Below are 27,810 nucleotides of genomic sequence, written 5' to 3'. Positions count from 1 at the left end.
AGCTTGCATGTGCACTAAGTGGAGTAATGGACGGGATGAGGAGGCGATCTCCAGAGATGAGGCCAGATGGAGATGTGAGGGTGTGTGAGAGAGTGAGTGCGGATGTCCCTTAAGCTGGCAGTGAGTGAGATGCCAGTGAATGTGTGATGGGATTGTGAGTGGGTGAGCTGAGATCAATGAGATGGTTGCCTTACCCTGGTGGCACAGACGAGATCATTCATCTGTTTTCTACACTGGATGGCCGACCTTGTGTGCCACGTTTGTACTGATCACTGCTGCCACCTCCCAAGTTGGACTAGTGAGTGTGATGGGCCTCCTGTGGCCAGAGTTGTGGGGGGGGGGGAGGTAGAGGACATCATGGTGGACCTCCAGGGGGTCCAAAAGGCGTCTCATGGATGTGTCGGGGCAGGGTGGGGGCACGGGGGAGATGTTGGGGCCATGTCTTCGCTGAAGCAGTCCTGGGCCGCAAGCATTGAGGACTATGCATGTAGCACCAGCTTAAATATTCTGCCTGGAGTGAGGAAGCAGTGAGGTAATGGCGTGGCAGGCAAATCGGTGGCCGGCTGCAAGCAATTTGATGTGTTTCCCGTGACTGCATAATTTATGAGGTAGGAAGGGGACGATGCGGCGTGAACACCCGCTACTGCACTTAGTGCCAAAGTGGGACGATTCCACCCAGTGTTTCCAGTGGCCATGAATGTGACCACAGCACTGAGTTTTTCCAGGCTGGGAAAGATGATACATCCAACCAGCTCACCTTCCATTTCTGCACCAGAAAGTTGACAGAGCCTTTTCATGCTAGGAATAAGGGTCTTCAGTGACTTCTCTCAGAAGCAGGCAGCATCTGCATGTCACTTTGCCAGGATAGTGGGCTTCCCCACGGTGCAGGGCGCTACTGAATATTCACATGTGGCTTTGCAAACACCGCATCTCAATGGTGAGATGTACTGAAGCTGCAAAGGTGAACATTCGCTGTATGTGCAGTTGGTTTGCAACCACCCTCAGCACATCATGCTGACAAATTCCCGCTCTCCTGCACCAGTCCGCTGATCCTTCAATCTTTCAGCCACCAAGTCAAACCAGAGGGTGGCTGCTGGACGACAAGAGCTAGCTGACTTACATCTCACTAATGATTCCATTCCACAGCCCAACTATAAGTGGCTAGCCTTTATATAAGAGTCATATGGCAGTGAGAAAAATCATTGAGTAGACATTTGGGGTAGGATTTTTCCCTGAGTGGGCAGGCATGCGCCTGATCTGCTCGAGTGTAAAATGACGCGCGATGACATCGGGCGAGTGTCCAACGTCACTGCGCACTCGAGTGATACTTCGCTCGGCAGGTGTGTGCGGGAGTCGGAGCCATGCCCGCCATTAATTAAAGCCGGTTAAGACCCTTGACAACCTAACTGACAGCAATTTAACATTGCCTGTGTGATTTTTCACTGGTTGCACAGGCAAAATGGGCAGGCGGGCAGGCCACAATTTGCAAAGCCTCATCCACTGGCAGGATAAGAAGGGTCAGCAGCATTGTCAATGTGAGTAGCTTTGGAGATAACTTGCTGCTGGTGGTTTATTGGTACTTGTCAGCTTAATCTCTGATTGTGGCATCATTCTTAGCATTTCCAGGCGTCATTTCTGGAACTCATTAGTGTCTTCCAGGCCCCCTGAGGATTTGGATCGTGTCAGCCTTCCCTTACCCTGGTAATGGGGATTGTGGTCTCCGCTGGTGGCACCTCCTCTGAGGAGAAAGAGAGGGGCAGAAGGGACAGGAGGCCAGGTGTCCTAATGCAGCTTCCAGCAGAAGGGCGTGTGGGAGGAGAGGCACAGGCACAAGGGATGCAGGGCCAGCAGAAAGCCCAAGGCGGAAGGGGCCGCAGAAGATGCCACTATCCTGCTGCCCGGGTAACAGGTGGCGATGCAGCTACCTCAATATGTCTGAGGTGCAATGCTGAAGGAGGCTCCACCTCTTAAGGGGAGGCCGTGACCTCCATTTGCCACTTGATCGGCCCTAAGATCAGCTCCAACTGTGTGGGTGGACACCCCATGATCACAATGGCCCTCAACTTCTATGCCTCCGGCTCTTTCCAGAGGTCAGTGGGGGATCTGTGTGGAGTCTCCCAATCAGCTGTCCACCATTGTGTCAAGCTGGTGACAGAAGCTCTATTCAGGCAGTATTGATTTTCCTTCATTTCCTTATGGACGAGGCCAGCTAGACTGAGCGAGCCAGAGGCTTTGCAGTGATTGCTGGCTTCTCCCCTGTCCAGGATGCCATCAACTGCACATGTGTGGCCATCAAGGCACCAGTGAGTCAGCCGGGTGTCTTCCTCAAAAGGAAGGGATTCTACTCCATGAACGTGCAGATAGTGTGTGACCACAGGATGCAGATTCTGCCAGTCTGTGCAAGGTACCATGGCAGCTGCCATGAAGCTTACATCCTCAGACACACCCAGGTGCCAAAGCTCTTCAGTGCTCCAACCCGACTGTATGGATGGCTTCTAGGTGACAAGGACTATCCGTTGAAGAAGTGACTCATGACGCCTCTCCACCACCCAAGAACAGAGGCAGAGCAACGGTACAACAGGAGCCATGGCTCCACAAGGGCGGTGGTAGAGAGAACCATAGGTCTTCTCAAGATGCGCTTCCGATGCCTGGACCATTCGGGGACGTACTACAATACCCCCCCCCAGAGCTGGTGTCCCTGATAGCAATTGCACGCTCTCCACAATCTGGCACTGCCAAGGGGGGACCCACTGGAGGAAGAGGATCTTGATGCAGCTGTACAGGTCACAGAGAATGAATCCAGCAGTGAGTCAGAAGAGGAGTATGGTGAGGAGAACGCTCATGGTGTGGAGCCAGACTTCGGTAACCTCCAGGGAGCCAGGGACACCTTGACCCATCGCTCCTTCAGCTAGACTGCCAAATATGAACTACCACCTCATGTCAGGGCTGCTGCCCCAATCCTGGTTTGCAGAAATAACCCTTACCTTGGCCCCAACATACACTCATTGCCTGTGCAATAAAGGTTTAAACCACCCACATCCAGCATTACATACTGGCCTACCCCGCACTTACAAATTAAACGAAGCATACTCAAGCCAATAACACAAAAGCAAATGTAGTTTAATGTTGGAACTCACATAAGTATTGAACGGAACAATACCCAGTGTAGTCACACTATTAAAAAAACAAAATGGGGGAACAAAAGATCACCTGTGACCAATCCCTCTTGTGTTTAAGGCACTTTAAACTTATGTTTACAGGTGCTACATCTAGGTGCAAAAAAAAAGCATAGGAGACAGCCTGCTGACTCTGATATCTTGTTGGCCTTAATGACCTGACGAGTGGAGCCTGTGCTGGCCCCGCCTGGGAGTGGCCAGTGCCATGGCTGGCATCTCCCCAGTCACCATAGCCTCATCAGATGCCACGGTTACTGGCAGAGTGGCGGAGGAGCTGCTGCTGTCATCCAGAGCGCCCTGAGAGGAGCCCGCAGAGATGACAAGCAGCTCGTGCACCAATGTGAGGTCACTGTGGACCTCCCTGCTCACAATTAATGGACGGGCACCTAGCTGGGATACTGGGTGTCCCATCCATCTCACACACGGACAGTGACCGGCTAAGGTCAGTGCCTGTGTGAGGGCTTGCAGGCCCGAACGCAACTCCAGGAACTCTTCATTCTGTCCCTGGAGCAGCTTCTCCATGAGAGTTGCCACTCTGTACATGGAGGAGGCTTTATTCTCGGCCATGTTCACGCTCCACGAGGAATCCTCCACGACGGAGACTAAGGCACACATACCCTCTGCCAGATCTCTGCCAGATCCTTCCGCACATCCCTCTGGACATCCAGCATCTGCTGCCTAATGGACGTCTCCAGAGGCCCATCATCAGCCTTCGACTGAGCACTGTCCTGGTCCCCAGCAGTCCTCTGACTACCGGTGTCCTGGGCACTCTCTGCCTCCACCTGTACCTCAAGCGAGTGCGAATTGCCCTCTCCAATGTGCACCGAGGTACTAGCCGCTGAACTAATGCCCACTGAGGTGCTGATGTCTGTGCTGCTGCCTGCTTCAGAGAGCAGGTGTGATGCAGGTGCTTGGGAAGCATGGTGGTCCTCAGGTGTCAGGGGTGACCCTTCAGGGTCCGGAGAGCGAATGCCTGCTGACAAACCTAAAAGGGAGAAGAAGGACATGTCATTAATTAAAGTCATCACACTGTCACTGTTAATGCCAGGCACCCTGGTGAGACAATGGAGATCTGCATTATGGTGCCCTCGTCTTTCAATGATCAATGAGGACTCCAGGTTCGAGGCTCACATCAATGAAGAGACTGCACCAGAATGGTTGCACAAGCCAAATTCTCACTTCTGTGCACTGCACTCTTATCTTCGTCTGACACCCCAGCCTCACCGCAGCTGCTTGACCGAAGTGCATGGCACCTCTCAAGCTCCAAGGCCTCCTGCTCATACCGGGAGAGGATGAGGAGGTGTGGGGGTCCTCCGCCAGTCCACGATCTCTCCATATTGTTATGGGATGTCTTCTCCTGAAAGGACAGAGGAGCATCGATTAGTCCACTCTCTACCTGCAGCGCTATTGCAGCCTGACCAACCCCAGCTGAGGAGCACCTTGCAGGGCACATCCAAGTTGTAGCCCTCAAGTCGCAAAGCACTCAGTCAAAGCAGCCAGCACTCAGCCCCTTGGACAGCACCATCATGATTGACAGATGGCACGCAGACTCTAAAACCCCTGAGCTCCACAAGGGGGATGGCCAGCCCAGAACTATTGAACATACTGGCCCATGCCAATATGAGCGCAGCAGGTCATTGAAGTGCTTCTGGCACTGCATCCAGATGCGCCACACCACATTGTGGCTGCTCATCCGGGCTGCTCCTCCTTTCATGCCCTATTTGTGAGGTGCGGTGGCCTCCTCCTCCTCCCATTTCTGGGGACAAGGGTGTCCCTTCTGGTAGTCACCTCCTTCAGGAGGGCAGTGAGTCACTCATCGGAAAAACAGGGGGCCGGGTGCCCCACCGACCTGCCCTCCTGGTGTTTGCTGACACACTGGACTCCATCCTTGCAATGGCAGACAGACATCCTTCCCTGGCAGCCTTTCTGGGCTGATGGGATTGCCTAGATGAGTGCAGCTCCAACAAAAAGAAGCTCAACACCATTCAGGACAAAGCAGCCACTTGATTGGCGCTCCATCCACCACCTTAAACATTCACTCCCCCTACCACTGATGTCAGTGGTACAGTGTGTACCATCTACAGGATGCACTGCAGCAACTCACCAAAGCTTCTTCCACAGCACCTTCCAAACCTGTGACCTCTACCATCTAGAAAGTCAAGGGCAGCAGATGCATTGGAACACCACAACCTGCAAGTTCCCCTCCAAGCCACTCACCATTATGACTTGGAACTTTATCACCATTCCTTCACTGGGTCAAAATCCTGGAACTCCCTTCCTAACAGAACTATGGGTGTACTTACACCACATGGACTGCAGCGGTTCAGAAAGCTGGCTCACCACCAGCTTCTCAAGGGCATTTAGGAATAAGCAATAAATTCTGGTCTAGTCAGCAACATCTGCATCCTGTGAAGAAACAAAAATCTTGTAGGGTCTCCACTTTCCTTCTATTTCTATTTCTATTCTATTCTATTTCATACTCTAAAATCTCGAGTCAGATACTTATCAAAATTTGAAGACTAACCGTTTGGTCTGGATACTGTATCAACGATTCGTATATGGGCTGAGATTTCTTGGGCCTTCTATTTAATTCTTGGAAGGTTGTCCCTTCAAATCTTCTCCAATTGTTCTAAGGTTGCAAACATCTTGTTCAACATAAACGTCCCTGGTGTCTTATGCATAGCCACCTCAGGTAATAACTCTCCTTCCTGGTTCTAATATTTTTTAACTATGGAATTTTGTATCTAAAACTCTTGTTCTCTCCTCAGCTTTGCCAAACCTTAAATTCAACTCACTATTAATTGAGTCCTTCAAGTAACAAGAGTTTTAACTTTTTTTTGCAAACACCCAGAATTTCAACCAAATTCTGCTGAAAGAGATATTTCACTCTAGCTTGTTCTAAACTCTCAAACTAAACTGCTTGAACCAAGAACCAACCCTCGGAACCTACTCACCCCTATAATTGACATGTTGACCCTTTATTTTCTATTGTTCATCTCCTAGGCAACCTGGTCCCATGATCATTTACTGGAACCCAGCTTTTTTTAACTAGAAATCAGATCCTTGTTCATAAAGGGACCACCACTCCACATAAAGTATATCTGTTTTCCCTAAAAGCACATGGGCCATCACAATATGGACATTCAAAAGGCATATGATAAAGGACCATACTACAGACTTATTCAGAAAATAAAAGCACATGTTTTTAAATGCGTGGTGCTAACTTAGGTAGGTAAAAAGCTAAAGGATAGGAAGTACAGAGTGGTGAATGGTTGTTCTTCTGACTGGAGAGAAGTATGCTGTGGGGTTGGTATTAGGAGTGTTGCTTTTCTTGTTTTATAACTGAATGACCTGGACTTGTGTATAGGAAGTACAATTTTGAAGCTTGCAGATGATACAAAACTTAATAACATCGTAAAATAGTAAGCAGGATTGCAGATTTCAGGAGGACATAGACTCAACCATGGCAGATGCAAGTTAATGCAAGTAATTGTGAAGTGATGTACATTGGAAGAATTAATAATGTAGAAGCAGTGCAATCTAATTGGTCACAAAAGCAAAATACACAAATGTGAGAAATCTGATATAAAAACAGAAAATGCTGGAAATGCTCAGCAGGTCTGGCAGCATCTACGGTGAGGGAAACAGAGTTAATGTTTCAGGTCAATGACCTTTCATTAGTCTTGATGGCAATATAATATAGCACACAATAGAACTTTCGCTCAGCAAAAACCACCAGCAAAGACCATCAATGAAATGTACTAAATTTTCATCATTACTCATAACATCAGAAAAACTTTTATTCAACAAGTAACAGTGACAGAAAATGGGACATGTTTATATTGGATGACAAAGATGGGGGGGGTTACTTTGCTGGGCAGCAATACATCAGGTGAACTATTAAAGCTCACTTAGTGCAGCATTTTAACATTGTTGTCAAAGGAGCTTGGACTGAAAGGTCACCAACAGTACCACAGTGTTGAGGCACTACTGCACCAAGCTGTGAAAAGTATTGCACCGTGACAATGTTTTAAACAACTTTTAATAGTAGTAAAGCAATGAACAGGTCAGGTGACTACTTTTAAAGAAACTAAATATATCATAAAATTAGTTACAGTAGTAATTTAACAGACAAGGGTAAGTCTAAAGTTCGATTGCCAGCCACAAGTTTTGTGCCTTCTGGCATTCCTTCGACGGTATAACTGAACTGGGATCTACCCAAACTCGGACCTTCCTGAACTGGGATCTACCTGAACTAGAACCTTCCTGAACTGAGACTTAGCTAAACTGAGACCTACCTGTAATGGGACCTCGCTGAATGCACTTATGCCTACCTGACCTGGGACCTTCTGAATGAACTGGAACCTACCTGAACTGAAACCATCTTGAATGACTGGGTCCTACCTGAACTGCGCCTTTCCTGAATAAACTAGTAAATCTACCTGAATGAACTGGCTCCTTTCCTAATGAACTAGGATCTTCCTGAATGAACTGGAACCTACCTGAAATGAAACCTTCCATAATGAACTGGAACCTACCTGAAATGAAACCTTCCTGAATGAACTGGAACCTACCTGAACTGGACCTTCTTGATCTGGTGGCCTTGGGGTCATTCCCAGGTGGGTGGCTGTGATAAAAACAGAAGATGCTGGAAAAACTCAGCAGGTCCCACAGCACCTGTGGAGAGAGAAACAGGCAACGTTTAGAGTCTGCTCTGAAGGGTCCTGTAGACTTGAAACGTTGACTCTGTTTCTCTCTCCACAGATGCTGTCAGACCTGATGAGTTTTTCCAGCATTTTTTGTTTTTATTTCAGATTTCTCGCATCCGCAGTATTTTGCTCTTATCTGCGTGGCTGCGATTACAACTTGCGGCCACGAGGGGGCTGCGAACTCCTGATAGGCGGAGGCGCGGCGAGGCTATTATGACTCATTTTAGGTGCCCCGCCCCCTGGCTGCGAGAGCCGTGCGCAGTTTGATCTCAGCGATCTCCAGCGTGTATTCCCACACCGGGAATCTCAGTGAGTCCAGCACAGCGTCACACCCGTACCCCGCCGCTCCCTCCAGGTCAGTAATCGGGACCATTGGGTTCTCGCTTGGTCCTCAGGGTCGGCTTTCTGACTTGTTGCCTTGATGTGAGGCGGTGCCGGCGTTGCTAGGCCGCCGTTTCAAACATTGCGGGGAGGGGCCGGGTCTGAGTCCGCCCCCTCCCTAATTCTCCGGTGTCCCGCCCCCCCGCCCCCCCCAACCGTCCCATTCCCCGGTTTCTCCCCTCTCTCTTTCCCCCCCCCCTCCATTCCCCGGTCTCTTCTCCCCCCACCCCCCCCCATTCCCCGGTTTCTCCCCTCTCTCTTTCCCCCCCCCTCCATTCCCCGGTCTCTTCTTCCCCCCACCCCCCCATTCCCCGGTTTCTCCCCCCTCTCTTCCCCCCCATTCCCCGGTTTCTCTCCCCCCCCATTCCCCGGTTTCTCTCTCATCCCCCCCCCATCCCATTCCCCGGTTTCTCCCCCCCCAACCCATTCCCCGGTTTCTCCCCCCCCCCCCCCCCATCCCATTCCCCGGTTTCTCCCCCTCCCATTCCCCGGTTTCTCCCCCCCCATCCCATTCTCCGGTTTCTCTCCCACCACCCCCCCCCCCCCAACCCATTCCCCGGTTTCTCCCCCCCCCCCCCATCCCATTCCCCGGTTTCTCCCCCTCCCATTCCCCGGTTTCTCCCCCCCCCATCCCATTCTCCGGTTTCTCTCCCACCACCCCCCCCCCCCATCCCATTCCCCGGTTTCTCCCCCCCCCCCCATCCCATTCCCCGGTTTCTCCCCCTCCCATTCCCCGGTTTCTCCCCCCCCATCCCATTCTCCGGTTTCTCTCCCACCACCCCCCCCCCCATCCCATTCCTCGGTTTCTCTCCCCCCCCCCCCCCCCGCCCCATCCCATTCCCTGGTTTCTCCCCCCCCCATTCCCCGGTTTCTCTCTCTACCCCCCCCCCCCCCCCCCCCCGTTCCCCGGTTTCTCCCCCCTCCTGCCATTCCCCGGTTTCTCCTCTCTCCCTCCTCCCCATTTCCCGGTCAACATTATCTATTGGAATGGCTGAAAGAAGCTCATACTGATTTTCAGTTTACTTGAACAAATCATTATGGTCTCTTCAGTTAATTAAAATAAACTTGCATTTATAAAGGATCTTTCATGTCCTGAGTATGTACCAACAGCATATTTATATAGCACCGTTAGCATAATGAAATGTCCCAAGGTGTTTCACAGGAGCATTATAAAACAAAAACAAAGAATATCACTGAGCTACATATGGAGATATTGGATCAGATGGCCAAAAGCTTGGTCAAAGTAGTAGGTTTTAAGAAGTGACTTAAACGAGGAAAGCAAGGGAAAGAGGTGTAGGGGAGGGATTTCCAGAACTTGGGGGTCTAGGCCACTGAAGGCATAGCCATCAACAGTGGAGTGACTTAAAATTGGGGATGCACAAGAGGCAGGAATTGGAGGAGTGAAGATATCTCAACGAGGGCTGAGGGGTTGGAGGAGATTACAGAGGTTGGGAGGGACAAGGCCATGAAGGAGTTTGAATACAAAGATGAGAATTTTAACATCAAGATGTTGCTTGACCAGGAGCTAATGTATGTCAGTGAGCATGGGGGTGATAGGGGAATGCGACTTGGTGTGAGTTAAGACATGGTCAGCAGAGTTTTGGATGACCTCAAGTTTATGGAGAGTAGAATTTGGGAGAACAGCCAAGAATGTGTTGGAATAGTCGTGTCTGGAGCTAACAAAGGCGTGGGTAAAGGTTTCAGCAGATGAGCCGAGACTGGTGATGTCGGGCGATTGTTATAAGAGGTGGAAATAGGTCATCTTAGAGATGGCACGACTATGAAACCAGAACTCATCTCAGCATCAAATGTACCAACCAAGTCTGTGAACAGACTGGCTTAATCTTAAGGCAGTTGACAGGGAGAGGGATCGAGTTGGGAAACCAAGTTTGGAGCAGAAACCGAAAATGTCTTCAGGCTTCCCAATATTTAATTTGGAGCAATTTCTGCTCATCCAAAACTTTATGTTGGATAAGCAGTCTGATAATTTAGCAAGAGTAAAATTAAAGAGATGTAGTGGTGAGATAGAACTGGATGTCATCAGTGTACTTCTGAAAACCTTGTTCCTTTGGATGATGTTGCCAAATTTGATGAAAAATAGGTGCTCAAGGATAGGGGGACACCAGAGATAACAGTGCAGGACCAGGAAGAGATGCCATTGCAAGTGGTCCTCTGGCTCTGATTAGATAAGAATGGAACCACATAAGAGCAGTCCTACCTAGCTGGTAGTCAGTGGAAAGGCGTTGGAGGAGGATGGCGTGGTCAACCGTGTCAAAAGCAGCAGACAGGTCAAGAAGGCCAAGGAAGGAACGTTTACCTTTGTCACAATCAAGTAGGATGTAATTTTGGATTTTTGTAAGAGCTGTTTTGGTACTGTGGCAGGGATAGAATGCTGATTGGAGGGATTCAAACATGGAATATCAGGAAATACATTTAAATATACGCAAGTGAAGTCTTTTTACCTGTCTTTTGCAAGTGTACATTTGGTATGTTCCATCAAAATTAGTGCAGGTAGCTAAAACGGTGTTGCCATAGTCATCTGTTTGCTAGTCAGCAATTCTATAGGTTAACATTGACTTATCTGAACCTGATGAGCCTCTATGGGGAAAACTAGTTTTTAGCTCCCACAGGACACATACAAATTAACACTGAATCTCGCAAAAGCACAGGCAGACTCCATTCAAGATCTATTTGAATATAGCCTCACTGTTTTGGGGCACAATAACTGGAAAGTTAATTCCAATTTTGCCATAGAAAATCAGAATGTTGGTGTGTGCACATGGGGTTTAATGCCTTCGTAGTTTTTGCAATCTTGACCTTCTCCCTTTTCTTTGAATATTGGCACCAAAATGCTTTGCCTCCATGCCCTTGGGATTTTCTCTCTCATCCTAAGACAATTAAGTAGCTTGTTCAGGACCTGGACCCCATATTCACCTAGGTAGATCCATACTTCCGTTGGTATCTCACCCGGTTCCACTGCTTTGGCATTTTTCGATCCTTTCAGTGCTGTTGTAATTTCTTCAAGATTGACGCTAGTTGTCATTCCTTGATTTGCAGCTACCTCTTCTGTCATTGTTATCACGTTTTCTTCATTCACAAGCTAGTTAAAGTATTGGTTCCCCCTCTCTTTGATTTTCCCCCTCTTTCACTAAGGTTATGTGACCTGCATCCTTCATTGTATGCACATTTCCTACATCTCCTTCGGGCATCATGTTTTGCAATGTCAGTGGTCATGGCTCTCCAATTTTTGTGATCTTTGATAAAAGCCAGCATCTTGGTGTTCTCAAATCTTGTACCTGCTCTGCTTCTTAAGCTGTCAATATATTTCCTCATTTGTCTCCCTCTTGCCCTGCTGCCTGCAATTTTACCAGTCACTACCGGATGTCCTAGTTTCTATCTCCCTGAGTATGTGCCTAAGGAATTGTAGTGAGTGATAGACATGGAACTGCCAGGAAGAAGAGGAGGAAGGCTTAAGACCAGATGGAAAGATGTGGTGGTGAGAGAAGAATGGGTGGCTGACTGGGGGAGAGGGAGAAGGATGATCAACCAGCATTGTGGCGACCTCAAGTAAAATGGGAGAAGCCAAAAGTAGAAGTGGAAGCATATCCATATGCACACACAGGCCAGAATCTGATGCACCCCTTTAGGGCAGGATGGCAGGCAGGGCAGGAGCACAAATTTGGGTCCCATGCCAGTAAGGCCGTGCCTGTTGCCTACCTGCCCACCCCGTGAATATTTTACTAGCAACGAAGTGCAGTTGGGTGGCCTGCTAGCCCAGGTGGGAGAGGAACATAAAATTGGGCACCATGTCAGGGCACCTGTTGCCTACCCCATGGTATTTTATTAGCAGCAGTGGAGGTGTCGGGCAGCCCGCTTACCCATGGGCCGCTTGAGCAAATGTTCTCATGTTGCTTCTAGTGATTGCACAGTTGATGTACGTGCACAGAAATGGAAAATCCAAGAACATTGTGCATTGTTTCTTCCTTTTTGTATTCATTCCAGGGATGTGGGTGTCACTAGGCCAGCATTTATTGCCCATCCCTAATTGCGCTTGAGAAGATGGTGAGCTTCCTTCTTGAACTGCTGCAGTCCATGTAGTGTAGGTACACCCACAGCACTGTGAGGCAGGATTTTGACTCGGTGACATTGAAGGAATAGTGATATATTTCCAAGTCAGGATGGTGATTGGCTTGGAGGGAAACTTCCAGGTACTGGTGTTCTCATATGTCTACTGCCCTCATTTTTGTGGTTGTAGGTTTGGAAGCTGCTGTCTAAGGAGGCCTGGTGAGTTCCTGCAGTGCATCTTGTAATTGGTACACACTGCTGCCAATGTGTGTTGGTGGTGGAGCGAGTGAATGTTTGTTCATGGGGTGCCAATCAAGCGGGCTGTTTTGTCCTGGATAGTTTTAAGTTTCTTGAGTGTTGGAGCTACATTCATCTGGGCAGCTGTAGAATCGCCAAAGGATTCCTAGCCTCTAGCCTGCTCTTGTAGCCAAAGTATTTATATGGCTAGTTCAGTTTCAGGTCAATGGTAGCCCTCATGATGTTGATAGTGGGAGATTCAGTGATGGTAATGCCATTGAATATCAAGGGGCAGTGGTTAGATTCTCTCTTGTTGGATGGTCATTGCCTGGCACTTGTGTGCTGTGAATGTTCCTTGCCACTTGTCAGCCCAAGCCTGGAAATTTTCCAGGTCTTGCTGCATTTGGACATGGACTGTTCAGTATCTGAGTCATCGTGAATGATGATGAACATTGTGCAATCATCAGTTTTGAATATATCACTTCTGCACAGAATTACTTCTGACCTTACGATGGAAGGGAGGTCATTGATGAAGCAGCTGAAGTTGGTTGGGCCTAGGAAACTACCTGAGGAACTCTTGCAGTGTTGTCCTGGAACTGAGATGATTGACCTCCAACAACCACAACCATCTTCCTTTGTGATAGGTATGACTCCGACCAGTGGAGGGTTTTCCCACTGATTCCGATTGACTCCAGTTTTGTTTGGGCTCCTTGATGCCGCACTCGGTCAAATGCTGCCTTGAAGTCAAGGGCAGTCACTCTCACCTCTGGAGTTTCTGGGTCACAAATGTTACAGTGTTCTTTTTTGCCCAAGTTTTATATGGATAATTGCTATATAAACCACTGAACCTGCTTTTCTAAGGTTGAGACTATGTTTATCTTTCCTTTGTTCCATAAAACAAAGAACTTATCTGTTTGTTAAGGTGGAAATTGAAGGTCCGGTGGTATGAGTTGAAGTGTGGTGTCCAGCCTAATGTTTCTTTTCCAATATGATTGCAGACTGCCTATTCACCTGATTGTTAGTGGGATTTTGTGCGAGAATTAGCTGCTGTGTGTGTCATCATATGAACCTTATAGGTTTACTGAGCAATAGGAGGCCATTCGTCCCATTGTGACTGTGCTCAGACTTTGCAAGAGCAACCCAAACTAACCTTATTATCCTGCTCACACCCCATTGCCATTCCTGTTTCAAATTATTTATCTAAGTTCCCCTAAAGGATGCTCTGGTTTCTGCCTTAACCACCCACCTTTACAAAGCATCCCAATCTCCAACAATCCTTTATTCGTTGTTTGGTAGTACAGAACTTGAGTCTTGCTGATAAAAGAGATGTATTGAACCTTTTCATCTTGCACTCATCAGGACACTTTGCAAGAATACCAATGTAAAGGGAAGAAAATAATTTATACTCTTTGTGAAGAGAGTGCTGATTGGTTGGCAAGTGGACTCTGGAGAATGCACCAGTGATGGTGACTGATAGTTAACTGCCAAGCATTATTTGAAATTTAAACCAGGCAGCTTTACCCTGATTGGTCACAGCATTGCCCTGAGGAATGAGTCAGTGAATGTCTGTCACTTATTTTGTTCAGCTGAAACAGGAGCAATGTACGTACAAGCTCCTTCTATATTAATATATGTAGCTTCCAGTACATGCAAATGCACCACATTGCGGGTCTGACTGACAATCTTTAATTGGTTGCCAGCATAATTCCTAGCATGCTGAGGATTATTTAGCAAATGTTGTGCATTTGCGGAATCTAATGTTGGACACTGTTTTGAGTTTTGGTACGCTCTGTACCTTCCCCATTGCGAACAGCGGCTGCGACATGCTGTTTGATACGATTCACCTCGATGTCTCTTACGTTGGTGGGAAAAAAACTCAGAACTCTAGTTCTTAGTTTCCTAGTGACATTTTTAAATTGATAGCCTCTCATCATTGAGTATCCAACTACAGGAAATAGCCTTACGTAACTGATTCTGATACTTGCCTTGATTTAAAGTTGCAGTTTGGGAACTATAGTTCCTGGTGGGCCTTGGGACTTCTGATCATGCACCGGCTAGAGAATGGCTGCGCATGTGCAGTTCATTTATTTGCATTCAATAGGCTGGGAATCGGCCCCGTGAACATGCACAGAAGAGGAGGAAGAAGTGAAATGGGGCAAAAAAAAAGCCAGGTCATATGACCTAGAACTGGCACACCATTGCAGACAAGGTGTCTCAGGGTGGGGGACAGGGAGAAGTTCCCAAATCAAGAAAAAGGACCTAAACCAGGGAGTGGGACAAAGCAGTCCCAGAAGGCTGTCCCAGACAGGGATCAGAGATAGATCCCACTGAGTCAAGATAAACATGAGGAGCATAGAAATAAGCTCTGAATTAAAGAAAGTTGTGACAGGAAGCAGCATAACTGGCTTTTTTTCTTTCTCTCCCTTCCCAACCCCACTCTGGCCCCCTTTATTTTGTTCTACATATTATGAGGTGTTTTCATCATAAGTTTCTGGTTTTGATGGAGGCTGTAGGTCTAAAAAATTAAATACACAGACTTCCTGTGTATTTTTTTTTGCTTATGCAAGCCTCTGGAATTACTGTTTCCTTTAAAAAGATGAGACAGAAGTAGGCCTGATTGACTTAAGGTCTGGTAAGGGGAGAGAAAATGTGTCTTTAACATCTGAAATAAGATCCTTAATTAGTGTCATAATTAACAGTGATCTAAATTAAGCCAGCACATTTAACTAACAATGACAGTGAAGGAGTTACTTAGTTGTTGAAGCCTTAAATGTTCAATTGGCAGCATATTTTCAATTGTTTTCCCTGTGCAAGAAAGTTTTTGCAAATTTTTCACAAAAACCTTCCTTGTCTTTGTATAAAAGTGGATCAAATTTTTAGTTTCTTCTAGAGTGCTGACTAGTGGCATTTGTCATTCAGTATCCCTTTTATCTGAATGCTTCTGTGACCATGTGTTGATAATACAAATGTATAAACTTGTTATGTTTTGGGAATGTCTGCTTAAGATAAAATAGAGTATTGAAAAGGACCATGTAACCAGCTTTGATTCTGCTTGATAACAAGCCCGGATGGCTTGGTTGCTATAGGAACAGTGAGGTCAAGATTGACTTACAGAGAAGATGGTGGGTGAGAGTTATTCACACCTGCAAATAATGACTAGAACAGCTGCGGTGACAGTGGAAAAACAGTTAGTTTCCAAATCACAGGTAAGTGTTAAGAATGTCAAGTTATGTAAACGGTTATACTCTAAGCACTCTATTTAATTTCAAGATGGAATGGAGTTTGTGGTGTAAAAGTTAGCAAATTATCTTATCTATCTGAAACCATTGTAGTATCAGGTTTCAGGTTTTCCTAAAAGATCCCTGAACCTCACGGACACGGTGAGCCTGTAAGAATCTGAGAGAGAGAGAGAGTCAGAGGGGTAGAGGGACTGACTGATTTGGTTCCTTTGTTCTTTCATTCTTTCACTAGGAAGAATACATCTGGGAGCTTCTGCACCAGTTGCAGAGATAAGGGTTTAAATGAGGCTGTAACATTTGCCTAGCTGTGGCTAGAGGGAATAATCTTGAATTCATCCCTCACTGTGGAAAGTCAGTTCTCAGATTAGAAAGAAAGGAGGCAAGCCCTAGGAGCTAAGAATCACCTTGGACTTTTTTTCAGAGATGAACTGTCCACTTGGGGGACAGAGTAAAATATAATGATGGAGGGGGATTTTCGGTGGATTCAAAAGTTAATGGGAAATTTTCTGTAGCTCAGATTATAAGTTGCTTACTGAAATAGTGTTTAGTTAATGTTTTTTGTTACAGTATAAGTCTTAAAAGTTTGAAATTTTGTTGTATGATCTTTCAGTCAGTCACTAGCAGTTCGAATTTCTTTTTAAAAAGAAATATCAGTCTTTACGGGGATTGTAACATAATAGTAAGCCTGCTATTAAAAGCTTACTTTGCCAAAGGTTGTTAGCTCTGACTTGATGCTTTGTAATTATCTTATTTTGCAAGAGGATCTAGGGCTTCTTGAAGGTTAATTAGCAAGCTGATGTAGGATTACTCGAATCCTTCTCAATGCTGTCACAGGTTGTTTCTAAAACATTTTTTAAATACAACATTCTCAGATCAATGGAAGTTATTTAGTAGAAAGGTTAATACTTTTCAACACATATGGGCTTTATCATAAATCTGCTTGGAGGTTCAAAATTTAAGGAGTCAGAGGCATCTTTTTGTAATTTTCTTTGCCTCATAGCTATTTTTATATCATTACTGTCCTTTATTGCTTTTCAGTTAGTGAACACATTTGTATTATTGCAAGACAGTGATGTCTGTGGGCATCATTACTCATAAATTTAAAAAAATCCCAGCACAGACTGTGAATAAATTTTTCAAATGTTAACTGCACTGAAATTTGGACAGTTGTCCTATCAAAAATGTGCTAATGATTTTTCTGCTCAAGCACCTAATCATGGTAGGAATGATGGAAAAGGGCAGATAGATTCACTCATGTTGTCAGTTATCAGAAGTTATAGTTAAACCCCATTATTTGGAATGAGTTTGAACTGCCAGTGTGTTTCCTGTGGGGAAAATGCTCAAGCTTTCTGCCTTTGACATGGAGGCCTTGCAGTTTTACTTGTAGGCCTGTTAATAGACTGCCGAACCAATCACTTTAGAATGGGTGGGAATTGGGCAAGAAGCGGCTGTCAGCATTTTTATGTAGAAATCAAGATTGTGGTCTCATGCAGTTTTGCTGACTGTTTTATCAGTTATGAATACCTATCCTCTAATGCATATACTGTCCTGCTGAGAGGGTAAGCAGATGGACTGCAGCAAGGTCTCTGTTGTTTCAAAAGCAAAATACTGTGGATACTGGAAACCTGAAATAAAAACTGGGAATACCCAGCAGATCTGACATCCGTGGAGAGAGAAGCAAGGTCAACGTTGGAAGTGGATGACCTTTCATCAAAACTAGGATATATTAGAGTATTACGATCCCATAGAGATTGATAACTTTTAAAAAGAGAAATTACCTATTGACTAACTGAAAGGATCACACAACAAGATTTCATTTTTTTAAGACTTTTACTGTAACAAATAAACTAAAATCAACACAGAGTAAACATTACTTAGTAGGCAACTAACATGCTAAACTCCAGGAAAGGTATTCCTTATTAACTTCTTTACATAACTGGAAGCCCTATACCATGTCTATTCATTACATCACATTCACAGCAGAAATATAGTCTTGTATTTAAAAGTCTCAAGCTCTTGAGCTGGATCTCTTCTCCCTGCCCCACATGGTGAAAATTCCATTGTCCTTCTAAACAAAGTCCCTTTCAGTCTATCTTCTGAGCATAATCAAATAGACTTCCAGTAGAAAGGTACCCTTTAGTGATTCTGTGGTTTTTAACTCTCCACACTCTGTTTCCTCAGTGGGGCTTCTTTCATCACCAGCACTTAGATGGTGATTGACCCAAAAGCAGTCGTTTTCTTCCACCTGCCATAGTAGCAATTCCTTTTAGCCTTCTCCTCCAAATCTTTTTCTCTGACTGGCCCTGAGAGTCTGGGCAGCAGTAGGCCAGCTACCTCCTCCTTTGTGTTCAGGTATTATAAGTTTCAATTTGAGTTTGAGTCCACAGCCAGCAGGTCACATGGGATTGTCTCTAGGCAGATCCCATTTGAGGTCTCATCTCTTTCTCCAAACTACTGCACTTTGCCTTGAGTTATAGGAGACAGTTTAAAACATACCATCTCATAAAGTCCAGCATTCGTAACAAGAAAAAAGAATCAGAATCACAGTGCAGAAGAGGCCCTTTGGCCCATCGAGTCTGCACTGACATGTGAGAAACACCTGACCTACCTACCTAATCCCATTTACCAGCACTTGGCCCATAGTCTTGAATGTTATGACGTGCCAAGTCCTCATCCAGGTACTTTTTAAAGGATGTGAGGCAATCCACCTCCACCACCCTCCCAGACAGTGCATTCCAGACCGTCACCACCCTCTGGGTAAAAAAGTTTTTACTCCTGCCCTTCACTTTGAACTTATGTCCCCTCGTGACTGACCCTTCAACTAAGAGGAGCAGCTGCTCCCTATCCACCCTGTCCATGCCCCTCATAATCTTGTACAAATTGATCAGGTTGCCTCTCAGTCTTCTCTGCTCATACGAAAACAACCCAAGTCTATTCAACCTCTCTTCATAACTTAAATGTTTCATCCCAAGCAACATCCTGGTGAATCTCCTCTGCACCCCCTCCAGTGCAATCACATCCTTCCTATAATGTGGTGACCAGAACTGTGCACTCTACTCCAGCTGTGGTCTCACCAAGGTTCTATACAACTCCAACATGATCTCCCTACTTTTGTAATCTATGCCTCGATTGGTAAAGGCAAGTGTCCCATATGTTTTCTCAATACCCCACTAACATGCCCCTCTGCCTTCAGAGATCTATGGACACACACGCCAAAGTCCCTTTGTTCTTCAGAACTTCCTAGTGCCATGCCATTCATTGAATACTTCCTTGTCAAATTACTCCTTCCAAAGTGTATCACCTCACACTTTTCAGGGTTAAATTCCATCTGCCACTTATCTGCCTATTTGACCATCCCATCTATATCTTCCAGTAGCCCAAGACACTCAACCTCACTGTTAACCTCTCGGCCAATCTTTGTGTCATTTGCAAACTTACCAATCCTACTCCTAACATAGTCATCTATATTGTTTATATAAATGACAAATAAAAGGGAACTGAGCACAGATCCCTGTGGTGCGCCACTGGACACTGGCTTCCAGTCACTAAAGCATCCTCTGTCATCATCCTCTGTCTCCTACAACTAAGCCAATTTTGAATCCACCTTATCAAATTACCTTGTATCCCTGTGTATTTGCCTTTTTTGTAAGTTTCCCATGTGGGACCTTGTCAAAGGCTTTGCTGAAATCCATATAAACTACATCAACTGCACTACCCTCATCTACACACCTGGTCACCTCCTCAAAAAATTCAATCAAATTTGTTAGGCATGACCTCCCTCTGACAAAGCCATGCTGACTATCTCTGATCAAATTTTGCCTCCAAGTAGAGGTAGATACTCTCCTTCAGAACTTTCTCCAATAGTTTCCCTACCACTGGACGTGAGACTCACTGGCCTGTAGTTCCCTGGCTTATCTCTACAACCCTTCTTAAATAGCAAAACCACATTAGCTGTACTGCAGTCCTCTGGCACCTCCCCTGTGGCCAGAGAGGAATTAAAAATTTGGGTCAGACCCCCTGTGATCTCCTCCCTTGCCTCCGTCAGCAGTCTGGGACACAAAACATCTGGACCTGGAGATTTGTCCACTTCTAAGCCTGCCAACACTGCCAATACCTTGTCATTCCTTATATCAATTTGCTTAAGAACCTCGCAGTCTCTCTCCCCGAGTTCGATACCTTCACCCTCATTCTCTTGGGTGAAGACGGATGTGAAATATTCATTTAACACTTTAGCGATGTCCTCTGGCTCCACCCATAGATTGCCCCAATGGGCCCTGCTCTTTTCCTGGTTATCCACTTCCCATTGATATACTTAGAGAATATCTTGGGATTTTCCCTACTTTTATGAGCCAGAGCTTTCTCATATCCCCTCTTTGCTCTCCCTAATTGCTTTCTTAAGCTCCACCCTGCACTTTCTGTACTCCACTAATGCCTCTGCTGATTTGCTTCCCTTGTATCTGCTAAAAGCCTCTTTTCCTTCTCATTGTAACCTGAATATCTCTGGTCATCCATGGTTCTTTGGGCTTGTTACTCCTTCCTATCACCCTAGAGGGAACATGTTGAGCCTCTACCCTCCCCATTTCCCTTTTGAACGCCCCCCCCAACTGCTCGTCTGTAGATTTCCCCACAAGTAGCTGTTCCCAGTCTACCTGCCGTATTTTACTAAAATCCACTCCTTCCCCAATCCAAAACGTTTTATTGCAACTTGTCTATTTCTTTGTCCATAACAAACTTAAATTGTACTGTGTTGTGGTTGCTATCGCTAAAATGCTCCCCTACCACCATCTCAGCCACCTGTCCGGCTTCATTCCCCAGAATTAGGTCCAGCACTGTGCCGTCCCTTGTTGGACCCTCTACATATTGACCTAAAAAGTTCTCCTGTACACATTTCAAGAAATCCACTCCATCCAAGCTCTTAACACTATGTCTACCCAATTAATGTTGGGAAAGTTGAAATCACCTAATATAATTACCCTATTGTTATTGTTTTTACACACCTCCACAAATTGTGTACGTATTTCCTCAATTTCCTGCTGACTATCTGGGGATCTATAATAAACACCTAACAACGTGGTGCCCCTTTTTTATTCCTAAGCTCTACCCACAAAGCTTCATTCGATGCCCCCTCCAAGATATCTTCTATCTTTACTGCAGTAATGGACTCCTTAACTAATAATGCAACAACACCTCCTCCCCTGTCTCGCCTGAAGATTCTATATCCTTGAATGTTGAACTGCCAATCCTGCCCCTCCCTCAACCACGTCTCAGTGATGGCTACTATATCACAATTCTATGTGTCAATCCTTACCCTTAACTCATCCGTTTTACCTGTAATATTCCTGGCATTAAAGTAGAGGCCTAATTCCCTTGAAACTTAATGCAGCTGTACTCCCTCTGACTTGATTGTTTTACTGTATTATGATGTATCCCTATTCTGCTGATATTCCCCTTCCCCTGCTGAATTAGTTTAAACTCCTCCCAACAGCACTAGCAAACCCGCCTGCAAGGATGTTAGTCCCGCTGTGGTTCAGATGTAGACCGTTCCGCTTGTACAGGTTCTACCTTCCCCAGAAACGATCCCATTGATCCAGGAATCCAAAACCCTCCCTCCTGCACCAACTCTTAAGCCACATATTCATCTGCGCTATTCTCCTATTTCTGAGCTGGCCAGCACGTGGCACTAGGAGTAATCCAGAGATTACAACCCGAGAGGTCTTGCTTTTTAGTCTACTGCCCAACTCCCTGAATTCTTGATGCAAGACCTCATCCCTCTTTCTACCTATGTCATTGGTACCAACATGTACCATGACCTCTGCCTTATCACCCCTCCCTTCAGGAAGCCCTGCAGCCGGTCAGTGACATCCCAGTCCCTGGCACCAGGGAGGCAACATACCATCTTGGAGTCACATTGACGACCACAGTCTATCCGTTCCCCTGACTATAGAATCCCCTGTTATTATTGCTCTTCCTCCCTTCCTCCCCTCCTGTACAAACAGGCTGCTTGTGATGCCAGAAGCTTGGCTCTGTCTGCACTCCCTGGAGGAACCATCAGCCTCCAAAATGGAATACCGATTTGCAAGCGGGACCCCAGGGAACTCCTGAACTACCTGCCTGTTTCTCTTGGACTGCCTGGTGGTCACCCATTCCCATCCTTCCTCAAGTCCCTTCATATGTGGCATGACTATCCACGATGCTCTCAGACTCGCGGATACTCCACCATGTCCCCAGCCGCCATTCCAGCTCTGAAACCCGAGCTCCCAGGAGCTGCAGCTGGACACACTTCCTGCACGCATACTGGTTCTGGGCACTGGAAATGACCCCGGCTTCCCACATGGAGCACAGGTAGCACACCATGGCTTTGAGCGCTCCTTACATGACTTATCCCTTTTAAATTAAACCTTTTAAATAAATTACTCTAGGGCCCTTCTTTCCTGATCCTTGTTACTGTAGAATATATAAACTATAAACCACAAAAAGACCTTAAACAATAAGTGATTAAAGTAGCAAATACCTTACCCACTACTTACCAGTGATTCCTTTCCCTTGTAGCTTCTACTGCTGCAGCAGGGCAAGACCCACACTCTGAAGATTTAAGAAATTGGATAGCAAGGAAAAAATGCTAAGAGCACCTCGTCGCCTATGCACCGAATTCCCACTGTGCACCAAATTGCCTATACCCACTCTGGCTGTACCTCACTTAGGATGTGTTCTTGCCCCTGTTCGTGTGCAAGCACACTGTGTATAACACACTATAAGCAAATGAAAGGGAGGAGGGTGGGAAAAAGAACAAAAGGGAAGGTCTGAGATAGGGTGGAAAGCAGAAGGGATTAAGTGATAAAAGGGTTGATAGCGGAAAGCCAAAACAAAGAAACAAGGTGTAAATAACAACCTTTGCTGCCGTCTGAAAGCAAAAGGATGAAAAAGAGACATAAGCAGAAACAAAACCAGCAAAGAAAAAGAAAACAAAGGGGGGCATAGGGCATGATCTAAAATCGTTGAACTCAGATTTGATCCTATAAGGCTGTGAAGTGCCCAGTTGAAAAATGAGATGCCGTTCTTTGAACTTGTGTTGAGCTTCATTATTAGAACACTACAGCAGTCCAAGGACAGTGGGAGCAAGGTGAAGAATTAACATGACATGACTTAAAGCTCAGGATCACACTTGCAGACTAAGCGGAGGGGCTCACAAAGCAGTCATCCAGTCTGCGCTTGGTGCCCCCAATTGAAAGCAGACCACATTGTGAGTAGCAAATACAATATATTAAATTGAAAGAGGTAGAAGTAAATCGCTGCTTCAGCTTGAAGGTGTGTTTGGAGTTTTGGACTGTGAGTAGGGAGGAGGTAAAAGGACAGGTGTTGCACCTCCTGCGCTGTATAGAAAGGCACTGTGGGAAGGGGAGGGGTGTTTGGCCAAGATATTGCAAAGGGAACATTCCCTCTGGAATGCTGAAAACAGAACGGAGGATATGTGTTTGGTGGCATCACCTTTGAAATAGCAAAAATGACAGAGAATTGTGTTGAATATGAAGGCTGCTTTGGCGGAAGGTGCAAAGGAGATGGAGAAACCAGGAGAATAGAAACCTGAGACATAATGGGGCATGAGGAAGTGTAGTCAAGGTAGCTGTGGGAGTCAGTGTAATTAAGTTATCAACCAATATTCACTTTGTTGTCTTGTTCCAAAATGATTTAAGAACAATGTTGTCATGTGTAGTTGTATATGTATTTCCAGAGTGCCACATATTCACCCCTGCACTACAATCAGTGTGTCAAAGCACATGGTGATCTGTGAAAAAGGACACAATGAAAGCTCCAATACATGTGTAAAAAAAAAATTGTGATTTTTTTTTCAATCTCCTGGGAATCTCAAATAATAACCTATTCCTAGAAATGGAGACAGAAGTTGAGGAAGGGAAGAGTCTAGAGATGAATCATGTGAAAGTGAGAGTAGAGTGGAAAATAGAAGCAAAGTTGAAGTTTTCCTGCTTCAGGTGAGAGCAGATGACTATCAGCAGCATTTCCTGCTTTCATATGGAACTGGAAAACTTCGTCGACATTGCTTCCAGTTTCCGCCCATAGCTCTTTCAGTTTGTGTGTGTATATATATATATATATATATATATTATATTATATTATGTGCGCAACTCACAATGCGGTCTCCTCTACTTCGGTGAGACCAAACACAGATGGGATGACCGCTTTGCAGAATTCAGTCCATGAGCATGACTTGAGCTTCGAGCCATATGCTTTAATTCTCCACCTTGCTCCCACCCAGACCTTTGGCCACCTGCAGTGCTCAATGCAAGCTTAAGGAGCAGCATCCCATCTTTGGACCGGGTACTCTACATCCTTCCAGACTCAAAACCAAGTTCAACAATTTTAGATCATGACCTTTTCCCGCCTTTTTCCTTTTTCTGTGGTTTTGTTTTTTCTCTTGTTTCTCTCTCCCCTTGTTTTGCTTTCAGATAGTAGCTGTTCATGGTTCTGCCATTCACACCTCCTCTAGGCACATCTTTTGTTACTTGTCCCATTACCACTCCATTTGACATTGCCCCAGAAACTCTTCTGTCATTTAATCGCTCTTGTCTTCCACCCCATCACAGACCTTCCCTTTGGCTCTTTTTCCACCAGTTCTAACTTTTCCCAATTCTGATGAAAGGCCACTGACCTGATATGTTAACTCTTTCCTTCTCCACAGATGCTGCCAGATCTGCTGAGCATTCCTAGCATTTTCTGCCTTTATCTCTGTTGTTGTTTCTCTAAGTGGCTATGACTTGAAGGTGAAATTACTTGTCTAATTTTTGTGCAAAATAAGAAGTGTCCTATTTGCACTGAAGTAATTGCTACAGGTTCCCTTTCCTCTTACTCCCCAGTGAGGATATGTTGTCTCCACTTGGTCTATCCCTTATTGCCTTAATAGGTCATAGGTACACTTTGTAAATATTTTCGTGTAGTGGCAGCATGTAAGTGAATTTGTATGCATTAGTGCAAGCTAACAAGGGATCTTCTAGATCAACTTACTTTGCTATAAGTGTAAGAGTGAAAGATGTTTGGGTATATTATTCTCTGGTGATGAACACCGGCTGAAAACAAAATCAGAACAAAATCCACCCTGCTCTCATGCCCACATGTCCGTCCATGGCCTGCTGCGTTGTTCCAGTGAAGCTCAACGCAAACTGGAGGAACAGCATCTCGTCTTCTGACAAGGCACTTTACAGCCTTCCGGACTGAATATTGAGTTCGACAATTTTAGATCATAAACTCTCTCCTCCATCCCATCCCCTTTCCAATTCCCCCTTTTTTCCAATAGTTTATATAGATTTTTCTTTCCCCATCTATTTCCATTATTTTTAAATATTATTTTAAAATGTATTTCCATCCATTGTTTTATCTCTACCTTTTAGTCTTTTTCGATCCCTTCCCCCCACCCCACCCCCACTACGGCTATCTGTACCTTGCTTGTCCTGCTTTCTACCCGTAATGTCACCTATTAGCACATTTCTTAGCTAATATCACCACCGTCAACACCTCTTTGTCCTTTTGTCTATAATATCTTTTGGCAATCTTCACCTATCACTGGCCCTGTATCTAGCTCTATTTGTCCCACCACCACCACCAACCCCCCACCCCTTAAACCAGCTTATATTTGACTTCTCTTATATTTTTCCTTAGTTCTGTGAAGAGTCATAAGGACCTGCTGAATTTTTCCAGGTATTTTTATTTTTGTTTTGGATTTCCAGCATCTGCAGTTTTTTGCTTTTATCAGAACAAGGAAACCTGAATCACTGACCTTTTCTGCCAAAATTATACCCAGTTGAAATCATATGATAGCATGACTAGAGGTACCAGAAAATGTTACAGCTTACTAGTAAAATGAATTGCAGTACCATAGTATAAATGTTTTTTTACCTAAAAGCTTTAAAATGTAGAATATGTATATTCATCTAATATCAAATTACTACTGATTCATCAATAACTCTTGATTCCTAAGTTAGAGATGGGCTGGAAGGCAGTTGTCTTGACATGAATGCATCGTAGCAACTGTTTGAGTCGTACAAGTGTTAACTTTCCTTCCTGCATATTGTTAGTGCACAATAACTAGATTCCTTCTTCCCCTCTGCTCCATTCTCTAACCACGTGCATAAACCATTCATTTTAGTGCCTTATGTTGCTCCTTTCTTTTACTTGTATTAGGTTGGCTATCAGCTAAAGGTTTTGTATACGGATGTAATGAATAAGGAAAATCTCTACAGTCTTCAGAAAGATGCCAGCAGGTATGATCTGGACACAGCTTTTGTTAGGAGAATGCTAGACATTTGAAATAAAAACAGTATTTTGCAAGTACATAATTAGGGTCAGTCAACATCTGGGATTGGGGGGTGGCTTGGGAATGACAAAAGCTGGAAACACTGGATGTCACTGAACTCCTGTGAGGGAAAAAACAGATTTATTTCAGATTTCCATTGTCTGTAGTTTTTTTTTACTTGAGAAAGAAACTACTTGATATTGAAACAGGCTTCACCATTGAAAAATGGTTTCTTATTGTGCATGTTGCACACATCAAGTTGAAGGATATTTCTGCTGGGAAATGTGACACTTTCCATTTCAGTACTTAATATCCATCTGAATGGCTCCCAATTCAGATACAGCATAGCTACATGCAGAGTAAAGCTCTCCGTACTCTGTTCTAACACATTTTTTGGCCCCAACCTCAGAAGAGCACTCTCTACTGTAAGTTTACATATTTTATATTTTGAGCACAATTATTGTCTGACCCTTTGATTCTTGATTCAGGTGAAATTTCAGCTTTGAGTCAGACGGGGTTGATACTCTCTACACTCATTTTTGTTAAAGCCTCATGGGAAAACTTAAACCAAAATGATCACATTTACCAAATGACCCCCCCAAAGAGCCACAAAGGGTACTCAAGTTGATTTCCCAATCCAAATTGCAAAAGCAAACATGAAATCTTGTTTGTTTAAATGCTGGAAGGTTCCAGTAAATCCACTTCAGTCTCTGGGTCAGATTTTGGATGAGCCCTCAATTTTATTATGAACCCTGTAGGGAATGGCAAACCCAGTAACCAAATTTATCCAATAATCCCCAAAGAAGAAAGATTAAGATTTCACTTTTTGTAACTTTTACTTAAACACTGATCTGAATAAAGGTAAATTAAGCATGAATTAACAGAAATATGACACTTAAAGTGAAATTTACCTTTTAATTTGAAATAGTCGATAAAACAAAGATACATCTTACACAACCACAAGCACCTGCATCTCTCCCCACAGACATGTGACACTATGCGCATTTCAAAAGTTCTCTAACTCAGTCTCTGGTACTTAAGATCCCTCACTTTTCCATTCATTGATTTGGCCCTCAAGTCACGTTCACTGGCAGCTGCATTCCATTCGAGGTCCCCAGAGATGGTTGTCATCCGAACGGCACACACCTGCAGAACTTTCTTAGCTAGGTTCAAGTTCTTGAAGGCACAGATTCCCCAGAGATTCCCTTATCTGAGCCCTTAAATAAATGGAAAATTGCCCAGGTATGTCCTGTCCACAAAAAGCAGGATAAATCCAACCTGGCCAAATACTGCCCCATCAGTCTACTCTCGATCATCAGCAAAGTGATGGAAGGTGTCGTCAAGAGTGCTATCAAGTGGCACTTGCTCAGCAATAACCTGCCCACTAGTGCTCAGTTTGGATTCTGCCAGGACCAGTCAGATCCTTACCTCATTACAGCCTTGGTCCAAACATGGACAAAAGAGTTGAACTTGAGGTGAGGTGAGAGTGACTGCCCTTGACATCAAGGCAGCATTTGACTGTGCATGGCATCAAATAGCCCTAGCAAAACTGAAGTCCGTGGGAATCAGAGTGAAAACTGACCACTAGTTAAGAGTCATACCTAGCACCAAAGTTAGTTGTTGGCAGTCAATCATCTCAGTCCTGGGACATTGCTACAGGAGTTCCTCAGGACAGTGTCCTAGACTCAACCACCTTCAGC

General features: G+C 45.2%; 1 protein-coding gene across 6 annotated transcripts in view; it reads left to right on the top strand.

The window, feature by feature from the left end:
* The first annotated feature begins 8,118 nt into the window (after window positions 1-8,118).
* The window catches only part of ahi1 (Abelson helper integration site 1), a 284,978-nt gene continuing 265,286 nt past the window's right edge, over window positions 8,119-27,810 (top strand). For 5 of the 6 annotated variants that reach the window (XR_005943129.1, XM_041188744.1, XM_041188742.1 and 2 more), the window contains exons 1-2: window positions 8,119-8,240; window positions 25,999-26,078. Coding sequence is in view for 5 of the 6 variants with exons in the window: in XM_041188744.1 (XP_041044678.1) it covers window positions 26,069-26,078 (10 nt within the window). In the remaining variant the exon portion in view is untranslated. Of the gene's footprint in view, window positions 8,241-25,476; window positions 25,516-25,998; window positions 26,079-27,810 lie in introns of all 6 variants that reach the window. The other variant, XM_041188743.1, reaches the window with a different exon arrangement.

Source organism: Carcharodon carcharias, chromosome 5, assembly GCF_017639515.1.
Source record: "Carcharodon carcharias isolate sCarCar2 chromosome 5, sCarCar2.pri, whole genome shotgun sequence".
NCBI classification, from domain to species: domain Eukaryota; kingdom Metazoa; phylum Chordata; class Chondrichthyes; order Lamniformes; family Lamnidae; genus Carcharodon; species Carcharodon carcharias.
Note: the sequence above shows the minus strand (reverse complement) of the source record. Positions and strands in the feature narration are given on the sequence as shown.